Source organism: Acipenser ruthenus, chromosome 41 (assembly GCF_902713425.1).
Source record: "Acipenser ruthenus chromosome 41, fAciRut3.2 maternal haplotype, whole genome shotgun sequence".
Taxonomy (NCBI): Eukaryota; Metazoa; Chordata; class Actinopteri; order Acipenseriformes; family Acipenseridae; genus Acipenser; species Acipenser ruthenus.
The window spans coordinates 4,144,649-4,161,285 of NC_081229.1; the positions used below are offsets into that span (position 1 = coordinate 4,144,649).

The window sequence follows — 16,637 nt, forward strand, 5'->3', positions numbered from 1 at the left end:
GCGCATTGACTGTGTGGTACTCAGTTACTAGTATGCTACCTTCCAGTACTTGCAAGCCATAGGGGCACGACCCAGATAATGAACACATCATTTGCCTTCACTATGTTATGATTCAAAGACTGAATATGCAGCTTGAGACGTTCACCTGGGCTTGAAGGGCTGCTCATGAACAGCAGTGAAAACCAACGTCCTTGTGAAATATGGAATCCCAATACGGTACTTCGTTGTTCCTAATGCTGATTTATATTTGCAATCGAATAAGAATTTAAACAGTTTATCTTCTTGTGTATTAGGCTGTTTTGGATGACTGTGGAATTAACTGGGTGGTCCTTTACCAAGCTGTGAATTGGAGAGCACAGTTGAAGCTCCAGAGACACCATTTTCATTGCTGGACACAGTGGCTCCACTGCTTCAAGCCAGCATTAACCCTCTGAGGCCGACTAACTCTTTTGTACTTGCTATTTACTTAGATGCATTAAGTGCAGTGCTGGGAAGAAACAGATTACAAGTAACTCATCACTGCAATCAGATTTCTGCACATTTATTTTATTGACTATTTCATTTTTTATTAATGCAATAAAAAGTTACATTCTAGAAGTGATCTGTTACATTACTCTCTTGGCTAACTGTAATAGATTACATTATGGATTACCTACAAAGTAATGTAACCCGTACTCATTAAAGGATTACCATTTAAAAGTGGCACTTTCCTGCTCTCATGATACAGTAATGGAATAAACAAACAAGTTCACACTGGAACAAGAGGTGTTTTATTGTACAATACTTCATGTTCCTGGCACAGTACAGTTGTGTAAGACTTGAGTTTAAGATTAAACCCAACGTTGTTAATAAATAAATAAATAAATAAATAAATAAATACATTTTAAACACAATTTTTTTTGACGACCATACTATTTTTGTTATTAAAATAGTATGTTCGTCAAAAATTATACTACTACTGATATCAACAGACCATTACTGATACCAGTAATAGAATTGTTGATATCAGAAATTGAGCATTAAATTGTTAAAACGGCTTGCAATTCTGCAGCTCAACTGGATAGAAAGTTATATTATAAATCATTTAGTCCCTCTCAGTCAATCAAAACGCTGTATTCACGAACACTTAGATTAGTTAACCAGCAACGTGACAATATACTACATAAATACATACTTTGATTATAGGAGTATAACTTCTAATAATTCTCATTCAATAACATATCATGATTAATTACAAAAACAGAAAACAAACTGGGTAAGAACTCTTATTTTATTTCATTTCCATTCCTAACAAATACAGTAAAATAATCATTCTCTCTGATACTGAAAGTCTTACGTTATCTGGCTTTTTAAGAAATCCCTGATCGCAGCTTCTGAATTCCGATACCTAAGTTCTAAACTTCCACGCGGTTGTGAAAATAATATACATATTCATTTAATATACACCAATACATTAGAACCACAAATTCAAAAGTGAATAAGTATGTAAGATGCTAAAACAGAAAAAAGCTACATAATAAATAAAGGCCATAAGTTATTTTAAACGCTGAAATACAGCGTTATTATTTTTTATTATTTTTTACTTTTTTTTTTAATTTCATAAGATAAAAATGACAATTTTAAAGCAAAACATATCAGTAACTTAATAGAATCACACGTGCAAGTCAATCTGGATATTTAGGGAAAGGCAGTTACAAACACACCTGTCCGCCATCTCCTTTCACGTAAAACTCCACGCAGAGAGGATTGTGGGTACCCGTTTCCATGGAAACCATTGTAAACCAATGCGGGGGTAACATAAATCCACGGCGTGCAAGCAGAACTTCACTTCCCAGCAGGCATGCAGAAAACCATGTGATTGGTGGCAGTCATAACCCGCCATACTCCTGGTGTATATCTGCGCTTTACTGGTCATATGACCGCAGCAGTCATATGATAAGAAAGCATTTGCTTGTTTTTCCCACACAGTTTAAAAACAATTCTGTGTGGTTGCAGTTTCCCTGATTTGTAAGGAGGATTGCACCAGCCAGCATGGGAGCCTGTTACCGGCATCATAACCTCAAGTACTCCGGGCAGAATCGACCCGGGACCCCGATATTAGCTATGGTGCTAATCGCCGTCCTGTCGTGGAAGCCGATCCCAGGCGCATCAGCCGCACTTGGGCAGGTAGGTAGATGGGTACCGTGTTGTGTATGTAAAGGATCTCCGATCTCGCATCGTTCACAGTCTTACTGCTTCATGCAGACTCTATGCAATGCATAATATTACGAGAATAGAAACTGCAAAACGGGTCTTTGAACATGTTGCTATATGTGTGTATCTTTCGGCTAATTCCTGTATCTGAATTGCAGAAGGAAGTTGTGGTTTTCCCTATTTTCAGGAACTTATTCAAAGTTGTAATGTCTTGTGACAGTAACATTCAGTTATGTATTTACACGTTTGTCGATCGAGTTGCTCGACTTGTAAAACGAACTGTTATGTGTTTGTTTAGCAGCGATGTGTTTGCACCACACGACCGCGGTTCCTTGAGCATTCCGTTGTATCTGGCATCTATAAAAGCCGTATGTTTGGCTATTTTGTGTGCTGGTTTTTCATACAACTCGTTTATAGTAAACCTTGAACAGAAGTTCCCTCCTGAAGGGCTAAATGATCAACATCATATATGCCTGAGGATATATCGACTGTGCTGTAAAATTATATACGTCCATATTTTAGTTTTTTGAGACCATTTCTGCCTTGTCATGCACCAATTCAGAATGTATAAGCCAGTCCTGTACTGTATGCCAGATCTTTTCTTAAGTTAACTATTGACACACATGACCAGATTAGAAGATACAGTACCTATCACAAGGTATTTTTTATAGTGCTTTAAAAGAATTGTAAAAACAGAAAAAAACATTACTGTAAAAGTGCTTTATCTTGGTAGTTACCCCACTCCCCTCCCTCTCTCTGCAGTGTCTTATGCACAGCCAAGCAAAAAAAAAAAAAAAAAAAAGTAACCTATTAGTGCCAAATTAATTTCTCTTTGGGTGGAAAAAAAAATCAGAACACAAGCTGTACTATTTATGCAATTTGATACATTCTAAATCAATATGCTACCATTCTAAAAGTTTTCAATATGTTAGAAGTGTAAAGAGGCAGGTATTTTTACAACGGCGTCCTTTTTTGAGGACAGTCAAGTTCGTGCCTCTAATCAGACCATCATTTCACACTGGCTATGCAGCTCAACGCATAGTAAATGGAGCTTTATTATCACTGTGGATAGGAAGACACCAAGAAATGGATCATATTTAGGCATCAGTTTCTTATTTTATATTGAGGCATCTGAAGGGCTGTGTTTCCAGATTTAAGTCACAGCTCGACTTTTGTGGTTAACAAAATTAAGTAAGTTATCATAACAGTAGCTAAAGAGAAAATGTAAATAACAAGGCAATTCCAGTTAAAAATGCTCCAGAAAATTACAAAGTAGCCTCTCCTCAAATAAGGACAATTGTGCTTAATGGGTTAAAGCCAAACCGCATGTAAACTGCAGAAATGTTGTCTCTATCAGCCACTTGACCTCCCTTTGCTCCATCGCTTGCACAGCCAAACAATATCATAAAAGAGAAACACAATCACGAGACCCCTGCGTCGAATGCTGATTCGCCACGTTTGTCGCCAAGTGCTGAAAGTTTAGCATGAAAATAAGAACGTGTCAAAAAAATATTTTCATTGCATTTTATTTTTTTCCTGGCTTGAACTCCTCCTAATGTTTTTGAAAGGGAGCCAGCCGCAGGAGTGCTTCAGTTCTTTTATATTCTGCATTGCTCAGAACCATGTGATCCAGGCTGTGAAGAATTCGAGTGTGCCACATTATTAACCCTTTACTGTGTGTGTTCCCATGCCTGTTTAACACCTGTTTTCTCAATGTCAGATATATTGGACACTGGGCAGCAAGGGTTAATGTGAACCAGACTACAGGTGAACAATATTTATATGTACAGCTATGGCCAAAGGTTCTTATGAACTAATTCATAAAGTCGAATGAAACCAGCTGAGTAGTGTTACGTTGACATATTGAATTATTATTATTATTATTATTATTATTATTTATTTCTTAGCAGACGCCCTTATCCAGGGCAACTTACAATTGTTACAAGGTATCACATTATACATTATTTCACATTATATAGATATCACATTATTTTTACATACAATTACCCATTTATACAGTTGGGTTTTTACTGGAGCAATCTAGGTAAAGTACCTTGCTCAAGGGTACAACAGCAGTGTCCCCCACTGGGGATTGAACCAACAACCCTCCGGTCAAGAGTCCAGAGCCCTAACCACTACTCCACACTTACATACCGCTTTGCAATTTTCCATATACTTAATGAAAAACTGATTGAAAAATGTGACATTTCGATATCTAACATGAAATACTGTACATTGTGGCTTCTGGTAGACTTTTGCGGTTTTGTTTTGTATTTACTTTGATTACATGAAGTTAAAAATAAGATTTATTTTTTATTATGTCTTAATCCAAAAATTCTAGATGATGTCAAACTTTTGGCCATAGCTGTCCAAAAAATATTTTCAAAATACAGTCCATTGTAGTTTCCACCAACCTTTTAAATATCAGTTTGCTGTCATTTTTGTTTTCTCAAGTTGGTTAGATGGGTGGTATTCTTAATTTTATTATTATTATTTATTATTATTATTATTATTATTATTATTATTATTATTATTATTATTATTATTATTATTTGTTTATTTAGCAGACGCCTTTATCCAAGGCGACTTACAGAGACTAGGGTGTGTGAACTATGCATCAGCTGCAGAGTCACTTACAATTACATCTCACCCGAAAGACGGAGCACAAGGAGGTTAAGTGACTTGCTCAGGGTCACACAATGAGTCAGTGGCTGAGGTGGGATTTGACCCGGGGACCTCCTGGTTACAAGCCCTTTTCTTTAACCACTGGACCACACAGTTACCTCTAATGCTTAACAAAAGTAAGAATCTGTTGCTACTGTATTAAGATCTTGCTTTGTGTCTTCTGTTTTTTTTTTTAAATGACTGGGCGGTCAGTTAATCTACAAAGAGCTACGGTCCCACAATCTCTTTTCAGTTCAATTCAACCCTAGGAGATACAACAGAGGACTACATCCTCAAAAGCTATTTGTTATTAACGCAATCTTTTTTTTCTGAAATGACAGAATCCTAAAATGAAGAAGAAATGTCTTCAGACTACCTACCAGCCCCAAGATGTGTTTATTTCTGGTTTGATAACTGTACTGGATGCATTTATCCTGTCTGAAAAAACAATCCAGACCAAAGAGCATTACCGTGATTTAATCACCCAAGTCTATCCCCCTGGATTACACTGACCACACATCAGTGGTTATTCCAGGATTATCACAAAAATAAACCGTTGACTCACTTTGTTTCATGGGTAATGCAGAACTTGAGTATGTGTGTTACCCCAGTTTCAAAGTAGTCTCCATTTAGTTTCTCTAAGCTCTGTGTTAAGTCTTCTCTCCCGCTTCCTCAGCTCAAGCCCCTGATCTTTGAAGAACAGCTCCTGTGGGTCAGTGGTACAGTGGGCTCTGTCAGTACCTACCGGATTCCTCTCATCTCCTTCACCCCTAAAGGCAGTCTGCTCGCCTTCTCTGAGGCCAGGAAAGGCTCCTCCTCAGATGTGGGGGCAAAGTTCATTGCCCAGCGCAGATCCACTGACAAAGGTGAGGTACAGGATCAGAACTGACTGAGCCTAACTGTTATTTGCTTCATGTCAAGATAAAATGAGATTTGCTCAGCTTTATTTGTCAGGTCTTTTAACCTTTTACACTCCCACTCGCAACCTCCGCTCTGCTGATCTCAGACTGCTGTGTGTCCCGCCTGCTCGCCTGCGCTCCATGGGCGACAGGGCCTTCTGTTGCTATGCCCCAAAACTGTGGAACTCTATTCCGTTAGAGATCAGGGATTCAGCAACTTTGAGTGTTTTTAAATCTATCTTAAAAACATACTTTTATAGAAAGGCATTTTTATGATTCCATTAACTTGTTTTTGTTTCTACGTGATATTGTTTTTTTTTGTATTTATCTTTGTTCTGTGACGCTCTCTGAGACGATTGCTTTTAAGGGCGCTATATAAAATAAATTATTATTATTATTATTATTATTATTATTATTATTATTATTATTATTATTATTATTATTGTTGTTATTATTATTATATAGAACTGGAAGTCCCCGGAAGTCAGCTTTTACTAGCCCTGTTAGTGTCGGGTTCGCTGAAGAACTCAAAAGCAGCCCACAGGGGCTTATATGGCACTGAACCATATGTATACGCTAAATCCAGGAATGTAAGATACAAGTGTTGAGATATCTAGCATCAAAAATAACCTTTTTATATTTGATGGCCCTGAGTGAATATCCAATTTCATTTAGGAATCCTGCATTCACTCAGATCCGCAAAATGCCCAGGCAAATCACATTTTCCGAATGACGTTGTATTGCCAAGCAGATGCAGAGCATGATCCAAGTGACTCTATGTATTCGGTTGTTTTAATTTAAGTTTAAACACGCTGTATTTTACAGATTACCCTGATGTTGTTTATTTTGCTTGAAGGATGCTCACCGTAGGAAAGTTAAGCAATACAATCCACTGTGAGACACTATACCTCCCACACCCCCCAGACAATAGTTTGTCACTACTATAACAGTATTTTTGTATAACACATATTATTTAGTGTAAATTTGGATTTGTAGCAAATGCATTGATTTGACTCTCTGTGTGTGACCCTGAGCAAGTCACTTAACCTCCTTGTGCTCCGTCCTTCAGATGAGATGTAAAACAAACAAGGTCTTATTGTAAGTGACTCTGCAGCAGTTGTGATGCATAGTTCACCTCCTAGTCTCTCTAAGTCACTGCTAAATGACTAATACTAACAATAACAACTGCTGCTGTGTTCTCCACTCCCAGGTGTTACCTGGGGCCCGACGTCCTTCATTGTGGATGATGGCATGGTTGCGGACGGGCTGAACCTGGGCTCTGTGGTGGTTGATGAGGAGACAGGCTCTGTGTTTCTGATCTACTCCCTCTGCGCTCACTACTATCACTGCAACGTCTCCAGCACCTTCCTGATCGAGAGCATCGACGATGGCCTGACCTGGAGCCGGCCCCGCAACCTCTCCAAAGAGCTGGGCACCAAAATGTTTGCACCCGGCCCAGGCTACGGCATTCAGGTAGGGCATGGGGATCGCAGTCCATTAGCGCGATGACACCCAGCACTACTGATTATGTATCTAGGGTCAATTCTAATTCAAATCACAGCATCATTGTTTGCTCAAATTACAATTGCAATGTTATTTTGTTATAATTGTTATAATGGTCACAGAACACAAACAAAGGACCAAGAACAAGCTTTCTACTCTCCCTTTGTTGGGAGGGGCTAAACCAAGTTACATTTTATCACTTGATCACTCAACCGAAATTTGACTTGGTTCAATTAACTAATAAGAAATCAGGTAGCTGATTCGAACCCTGAGCCTCTGATTGCGTGCCCACTCTTCACTGCTGGAAGCGCCCCTGTTCCGCCACCTGTGTGCAGTGGGTGTGTGTATATTGCAGTGCACCAGATAATGGATCATTGAGTAATTTACTCTTTTTAGCCACTATGAGTAAAATGCAACATTAGCCTGAAGTCAGAGTACTTTCAATAAATACCGTACATAATGCTAACTTATGGGGTATGGATTAATTAGAACCTTATTTGTTGTATTTACTACAAACAATATGGCTGTGAAGCAAACACAGAAACAGTACGCAGATATATTAAATCCAATGCTGCACATGCAATATACTTCACAAAAGGCCTGCGTGCACATACTATATATTTCTAGTACAAGAAGCCTGATAACATGCAAACTCAGTTTAGCAAAATTGCTATGCGTAGTCAATTTAAATATACGGAATTCCAATTTTTTTTCAATGTGTAAAAAAACCCCCGAGTGCACCGCTTATCTGCAGCGCTGGTATACTGTCTCTGCAGAAGAGGCTGCCCCCCAAGCAGGGCCGGCTGATTGTGTGCGGTCACGGGACCCTCGAGGGGGATGGAGTGTTCTGTCTGCTCAGCGATGATCACGGGGGGTCCTGGAGGTACGGAGGCAGTCTAAAGAGCATTCCCTACAACCAGCCCAAGAAAGCCAGCGACTTCAACCCTGACGAGTGCCAGGTATTCACTATCCTTGCACTATTGCGCTACTAATATGCCATTTTAGATATAGCTTGTTGTAATCCTAACTTGTTGCACCCTAATTCATATTGTATTTTAGTCATATTATTTGCACTTCTTGTAAAGGACACTGTAAATATTAATCTTGCATCGTAACCCTGCACTGCCCTGTAACACCTGTAAGTCACCTTGGATAAAAGCGTCCAAATAGATAAATCTGACATTATCATAAACCTCCCTCCCTCTCTCTCTCTCTCTCTCTCTCTCTCTCTCTAGGCAGTGGAACTTCCAGACGGCTCAGTTGTGATCAATGTCCGCAATCAGTATTTCTATCACTGTAACTGTCGCATGGTGATCCACAGCAATGACGGCTGCGACACCCTGCCTCTGGAGAACCTGAGATTCGACGAGACCCTCATCGACCCCGCAGTGGCAGCCGGAGCGCTGCTCAAAAACAAGGTGCTTTTCTTCAGCAACCCTGCCGACCTCCACAAGAGTGAGTATGAATGCATGAGTATGAAGGCTTTTACGATATCATTTTGTAGTTTCTTTTGATTACATAATGTTAAATAAGACATTAAAGCCATTAATGGGGGGAAAAAAAATACTTTCAATAACGTTTTTGGGGCAAAAGGATAAAAATAGCAACCGTCAAGATTGTGTTTTACTTAGCTGTGATTTACCGGTCTGTACGCTGCTAAAAAACAGTCTGACTCGATAGAAAAGGTTTAAAAACTCCCTTCCTCTCTGTCTGTCTCAGGAGTGAAACTCACCCTGCGTTGGTCCCTTAATAGCGGGTCGTCATGGGAACAGGAGACAGTGGAGGTGTGGCCAGGGCCCAGTGGCTATTCCTCGATGACATCACTGAACGGCAGTGTGGAAGATGAGAAGTATATCTTCTTGGTGTACGAGAAGGGGCACCAGGAATTAACAGAGACCATCTCCTTCGTCAAGATACACCTCTATGGTGGTCTGTAGGCAATGCAAAGCAATGGAATATTCAAGTAATACAGAGTAGAAACCAAGCTCACTTGTCTGTTTTGAAGTAGGCAGGGGGGTGGTTGATATTGGGGTGATTTTGTAGCACATACCGCCACCTGGTGACAGAATACTGGAATTGCATTTTTATTATTTGTATAAAATTTGTCTTAAAGGGAAAGTAGATTTAAATGATTTAAAATCTTCAGATGACTTCAGGGAATGTTTTAATTATATAGATATAGTTATAGATATAGATATATAAATATCTCTTCACCTACTCTGTCTATGTGAGGGGGCTAGCTCTCTGGATGTTTGCAAACACCATATAATAGTAAGGTCAGTGTACTGGCAATGCCAATGACATTTGAAATGACTTCCGGTGTAAGATGTATTATCTAACTCTGTGGTGGGCCTTCTTCCCTTGTGTTTGATTGGATTCGGACAGGGATGTCAACGAGTGGCTCATCCAGGCTGAGGAAACACAAGCAAGACTGAAGAGTAGGGTTGAAACAATAATGGATTATCATGTGATCGATAATTGCTTTGGTCTTGATCATTTTATAGTATTGAAAAATGACAATCTCATTATTGCCAATAATGTTTCTGACCGCCATCTAAGTGTAAACGCCACAGCTATTGAGATGATTTCTAAAGAGATGCTGGGGGTGCTAAGTGCCATGTGATTAAAGTGAAAATGAGTTGAATTCAGTCGCCCCTCTATTGTGGTAGAGAACTCTGGCATGGCTTTATTTTAATAAGCGATAAACAGAAAAAAATAAATAAAAACAACTAACTACAGCTATGGCCAAATGTTTTGCAGCACCCTATAGAATTAACAAATTTTGCTTCATAAAGTCAAATGAAACCTGCTGAATAATGTTACGTTAACATATTTAATTACATACTGCTTTGTAGTTTTTCATATAAAAACTGATGTTAAATAAAATATCTAAATTAAGTTCATATAGGTTTTTTTTTTGTTTTTTTTTTAAATGTGTCATAATCCCAAAATTGTAGGTGATGCTAAACTTTTGGCCATAGCTGTAATGAGAAGATTGCAATATATGGGAGTTAAAAGATGATTTAAGATATTGTGGTCATTTTTAGATCATTAAAATAGACCTTGTTTCTCTCGTGCAATGGTTTGAAAGAGAATACAATGTACAAATACCTTTTTGATTTTGTAAATACTGTATGTACATTTATTTATGAGCTGCACAAAAAAAGTAAAGCGACATGATTCTCTCAACTGCTTTACTTGTGAAATTCCCATTCGAAATACTGTGAGCGCTTGCAGCACACTCACTTGTAATACAGTTCCTTGTTCAGATGCTTCGATGTTAATGTGTTTCTATAAAAGCTTGTGATTCTTCTAACTTGGTACTGTTGTTCTGCAAAATGTGAACCTTCATAATGGGAACTGAAACTCCTACAATTGCGGAATTTGGCAAAATACATGATGCATCACACATGAGAAAACACCTTTAAAGATCTGACAAAAATCCAGTATATCTTATCCTGTGTATCAATGGTATCCCGTGCATAGAACATATGCAAGGTTTTTGCGATTGTGTGTGTGTGTGTGTGTGTGTGTGTGTGTGTGTGTGTGTATATTTATATATATATATATATATATATATATATAATGTGTGTGTAGGATGTCTCTTATTAAAATGGAAATCATTTTGCATCACTCCTGTGCTTTAAGTTCAACACAGAAACCAGGACCAGTGGATGCTGCTGGATGACGCTGAATCACTGGGATCCTTTAAGACCCAGCTTGCCAAAGATCAGCCACTAGGAACCAGACAAGCATAGATGTGCTGAAAGGTCTCCTCTCGTTAATACTTTTTTTTTTTTTTTTTAAATATATATATATATATATATATATATATATATATATATGTCTACTTATTTTGCAACAGGTTGTAGGACAAGAGTTGTGTATTCTTCCCACTAGGTGGCAGTGTTAGGACACAGTTGATACGTACAGGACAGTCGTTAGTAAACACGACACGTTACTAACAAGTAATACACATCCTTTTATAATATCTTATTTTGAATATTTCTTATAGGCTGCAAACCAGGGTGAAGAAAGACTGCCTTGCAATGCTATTGTGTCTGTTTAATCGTGCAAATGGTTATATGCAATATTATTATTTGTTTATTTAGCAGATGTCTTAATCCAAGGCGATTTACAGAGACTAGGGTGTGTGAACTATGCATCAGCTGCAGAGTCACTTACAACAACATCTCGCCCCCAAAGACAGAGAACAAGGAGGTTAAATTACTTGCTCAGGGTCACACGGAGTAACCACCAGACCACACAGCCTCCTTAATAAGGGCATATAACCTGTAATAAGCCAATTTTAATTGTCCTTTGTTAATTCTGGAGTACTGATTATATAATCATTTTCCTACTTAATTTTTATTTATTTTGCATCATTTCGTGTTTGTGAAAAACAGGGTTTTATCTATGACTTACTATTGGGAGGCTGAAGTTCATGTTCTTCCCAGTAGGTGGTGGTGTCACACAGATAATGACTGGCAACCTTTGCTGGTTGTGGAGAGATGTTTATAACGTTTGTAATAATAAGCTACATATTGACTTATTTTATTGGCTTTTAATGGCATTGTTCTCATATAATTGTGGATATGATATTATTACATATATTCCATTATCAGAAAGGCATAGCTAGGCATACTTCCAGGGTCTTTGTCACAGACTATACATTAAACATTGTTATTATATGTAATATATTACATTTGTTACCTGTTCAATATCATATTATGTGCGTTACCTCTCATACTATCTTCTCCTTAGATCATTATTTAGCATACGTACAGTATGCAAGGTATTAAAACTGTAGTTCATTGGACTCCATGCTTGACAAAAGTACTAACTGTACAAAAGAAAGTCAGTGGATACAACTCCAAGACAAACTGAATCAAATTACACCAGAGAGTGTGAGAAAGCACCCAGACACAATGCCAAAGAGACGCCAAGCTGTTATTGATGTCAAAGGTAGCCGTGCTAAATATTGGCATGAAAGACACTTTCAGACATGGCTGTGTCTTTAGTTATGAATTAGATTCATGTAAGATGAGTTTGCAAAAATGAATTTCTGTAGTAAATGAATACATGTGTGTGTGTGTGTGTGTGCAAAGCTCAATAAATGACAACGCTTGAGGTGTTCTAATACATTTGCACACTACTGTACAACCTGTTCCTGCAAACATGTCCTTTTTTCTGAAGTGAGGTGGTTTTAGAAATGACCATTTGGGATGGGCTGCTGTGAGTTACTAAATGGAAAATCATCAGGTACACTGGGGACAGAAATTATAACTGCCCACCCCCTAGTCATTTTTCAGAATGCTTCAGTTCAGACAATCCTCTTTTTAGGAGTCATTTCAGAAGCACTCACAGTGGATGAAAAAAAGGAGGATTTCAAATGATTTATTGATCCGAGCAGAAACATTATATTAAACTAGTAAACTGTAGATTGCAGAGTTGACAGGTTGCATGGCTCCTAATATACAAGTTCTAAAACCCAGGACTGGGTGCAGGGTTAGTGTGAGTTTCAACCCCAGTTTAAATATGTATCAGCTCTCTTTTTTTTTGTACTCGCTCTAGATACTTTATATGTAGACAATCTCTCTATAGATTGCTCTATAAAGGGATACAAGTGTTTTCAAAGTCAATTTAGTAATCCTCAATCTGACTAGTTACTGGTGGGTTGATGTCTGGATTAGATTCTGGATGACATGTTTCTGAAAAATTACCTCCCTCAATGCTTCCTCTAAAGAGAAAAGTTATGATGGCACCCTATTGAAACTCAAAAACCCACTCGCATGGAGAAACAGAACATGTGAGTGCTTTTTTTTTTTTTTAATTTAAAAAAGCCTGTTCATTGTGAACTAACTGGGTATGACTAAGGTTGGATGTGTCATGAATGAGCTAGTTCAATTAAGAAATGCTGTAATATATTATACCATGACAATACAATGTAACTTTTTCCTGATTATGCACATCACCTTTGCTGCATTTAAAGATACGCATAACTGCTAATTCCCTTTGACATTTTGATGGAAACATTAAATTAATGTTTTCTCCATAAGAATTGAATAATGTGTTATGCTTAGGTCCCTAAATTAGAATGACTAGTGTCTCTTATCCCTGTGATTATTGGGTGGAGCAGGTAGACAGTGGGCTAATTCACTCAATCTTATGTATTAGTGCCTTTAACCTCTGGGAGGCCTGGGGTCCACTCTGATTGCCCTTATGACAGGTGAGAATTTCACCTCTGTAGGTTCAGTACAGGAGAAGATCAGTGATGGCGTTCAAACCCCCAAATACTTCCACCTTGACGGGGGAAGAGAACTACACTCAGGTTCACTATTTCCTACAATAACAGCTGATATTGTGTTTTGTCGTTTGGTGTTGGAGGAAATAGGGACAACTTTTCTTTCCATCCCAATGTTAACAAACTGAATTGATTACGTGGTCTTGGTAAATAACTTATTACGTTTGTTGTGTTAATGTCTCTAATAAAGCAAATGTATTTCGAGCGACCAGCATTAAAAATGTTCGTCGAGGGTATGTAACAAAAATGTCGGATTTAAATAAAATACAAAAATGTAACTTTTAAAAATCCGCTTAATAGTTAAAGCAGTATTAATCACTCAGATCTTTTCATTGAGTATAATTGAAACTCCGCTGATGTTTTTGCCTGTAATAGCATGCAAGGTGGAAAGGTCTTCTCTGCCAAAAACGAATTTAACAGCAATATGATTTCTCAAACCCCTGATCATTTAAATAATATACTTGATTGAGGGTAGCTCTGAAACCCAGTGCGGGGTGGCAGAGCGAGTGTCAGTTTCTAAGAACATTTCTTTAAAAAAAAAAGAAACGATCCTGAGCCGGGGTGGGGAGGAAAGCTGGCTGCCTGAGTGGGTGGGGTGTCGAGGACGTTTCGTTTTCAAGGGCATTGTCTCCACTCTCTGTGAAGGAGGGGGAAGTTCAACAGTGGGCTGGCTTTCTGGGGAGCCCTGTTATTTATTACTGAAGAGGAGGGGAGGCTCCCTTCAGTTTCTACAGAAAAACACAAACAAGAAAATAAGCTTCAGGGGTGTGCGGGAGGATTCGAGGGGAAGAAAGAGAGAAAGAAAAAGAAAGAAAGAAAGAAAGAAAGAAAGAAAGAGAGTCACACATTTCTACACATTATAATTTGTTTTTTTAGTACTATGCCCAGTTTAATAGATGGTCTAGACCACTTTGAATTATCTGAAAGAAAGAAAGAGAAAAAAAGAACGAAAGGATACAGCAGTATACAGGGTTGGCTTAAGGTAGGTTTGTGGCTTGCCTACCTGATGTAGAGTGCTGTTTCGTGGTACTGTCACAAGCCACAGGGAACACAATGAAGCAATAAAACAAATGCCCCTAAAGGGCACGGTACACCCAGCAACAAAATGTTGTTCTCAAGGCAACTTCAATGCAATTACAATATAATTGCCATATAAAAGTAGGTATCATCAGTAACTACCCAGTTATTACAATGTAATAATTCATGCCCTCTACTTAAAGTGCTACCAGATATTAACAAAAATGTATTCAGAAAGGCCAGATGTAAAAAAATGACACTTTATTAAACTAGATGGTGTCAATTAAATAATCATTCAAGGTATTTGTAAGTTGGAGTGGTGTGTTAGCCATGGGCAAGTTACATATACTTTACTGCAGGAAGAAGTCACGGGGTAGTTTCACTTCTTAATGCAGAGGGAAGTCATAGATAGAAAGTGGGAACTTTGGGCATAAGTTTCTGAGTTTCTTTCAAAACTAGTACTGTTCTTAACACTAAAATACAGTCCCTTGGCTAAAGTTTCGCTTCAAGTTTTACCTCAAAAACAAATTTAGTAACAGCTGTCCAAGTTGGTGCACAATAAGAAAAGGAAAGGAAGTTGTGTGCAGGCCCAAAATAACTGTTTCTGCAGCTTGTGACAGGCTTTGACCCAGAAGACACTGCTGAAATGGTCCAGGAAGTGGAGCAGACTGCCTAAAATGAATACATTGGAAACCGAGAGCATTCTTAAACTCAAGTAGCTGGAAATTACATTTTAACATTGTTTTGTTACCTTTTTGAAGATGTTTAAAATCATTCTGGTTAGTTACGAGTGCCATTGCTGAAATATTGAGTTGATTTGTTATATATTTATTTATTTATTTATTTATTGTTGTTGGGTTTTTTGGTTTGTTTGTTCTTCCGAATAACCTGTGAAACTGCATTAAACTGTTTTCAAAAGTCCAGGGATTGAAGTTTCCAGAATATCTCATTTGTGATTCATTTCCCCATTATGTCTCTCTAAAATCAGTTCTCTTCTGTCAGTTATGTCTGTGTCTGTTCGAAGAAGTACAATTTAGACTGGACATTAAATGACATTGTAGAAATATAATGTTATGATTAAGGCTGTATTTCTGTCACGGTTATCGCTGATTTCACAATTTCCATAAACTGTACTCATACTGTATGTCGTTTTCCATGAAAATTCCCATTTCTGAAAAGTGTAAATACACATATGCTGTATCATTTAAAAATAAATACAGCAAACGTTTCCCTTATTGACGCACTGCCTGTTACACTGCATTTAGGAACCTTGCAGCCGGTTCAGTTTGCTTCCTGTAAATGACTGAACACACTGCATGGAGCTCCACGATTTCCTTCAACAAAAAAAGACACCAGCTGCATAATTCAGAAATATACATTCTGGCAATTAATATCTTGCTAGGCTTTTCAAAATAAATAAATGCAACTCAAAATTCGAGCACTGGAACTCCTGGAAGTAGAGAAAGTAAAAACAATACTGTTAAAATGTCATTTAAAGCTATTACAGATATCGTTTTTTTAAATATGTGTTTGTTATGACATGTGTTTCCTTCAAAACAGCACAGAGGACAGCAACATAGGAATAAAATGTTTCAACTAGAAGTCTTTTTTCAACGTCTTAAAAAAAATAGATTTCAGGTCGTAATGTTTGTCATTGAATTTTTGTTTTAGTATTTCTTAATTGTGCACTATTAAGGGTTTCATAGTTATGGATGATTCGTTCAAATCCAACGACAGAATGGCCGCAAATTACACCAAATTATCAAGCTGCGTAGCGTGATCTCAACAAATGAATTCTCTGAATTCAGGTGTTTAATTTGGGTTTAAACATACTTTCTTTTCCATAATTATGGAATAACCCGGAGGGTTGTGGGTTCAATCCCAGGTGGGGGGGCACTGCTGCTGTACCCTTGAGCAAGGTACTTTACCTAGACTGCTCCAGTAAAAACCCAACTGTATGAATGGAAATTTGTATGTAAAAATGATGTGATATCTTGTAACAAATTGTAAAATCGCCCTGGATAAGGGTGTCTGCTAAGAAATAATGATACTCCATG

At 37.9% G+C, this 16,637-nt stretch overlaps 2 protein-coding genes across 3 annotated transcripts in view; one reads left to right on the forward strand and one right to left on the reverse strand.

Moving 5' to 3' along the window:
* LOC117433983 (macrophage mannose receptor 1-like) overlaps positions 1-16,637 on the reverse strand; it is a 28,344-nt gene that overhangs the window by 9,772 nt on the left and 1,935 nt on the right. The gene's annotated exons all lie outside the window — the stretch shown is intronic.
* On the forward strand, positions 1,839-10,448 carry LOC117433970 (sialidase-1). Its single transcript, XM_059010877.1, has 6 exons — positions 1,839-2,166; positions 5,534-5,723; positions 6,967-7,229; positions 8,036-8,218; positions 8,495-8,714; positions 8,979-10,448. Exons 1-6 carry the CDS (start codon positions 2,032-2,034, stop codon positions 9,194-9,196), a joined length of 1,209 nt encoding a protein of 402 aa, XP_058866860.1. The 5' UTR covers positions 1,839-2,031; the 3' UTR covers positions 9,197-10,448.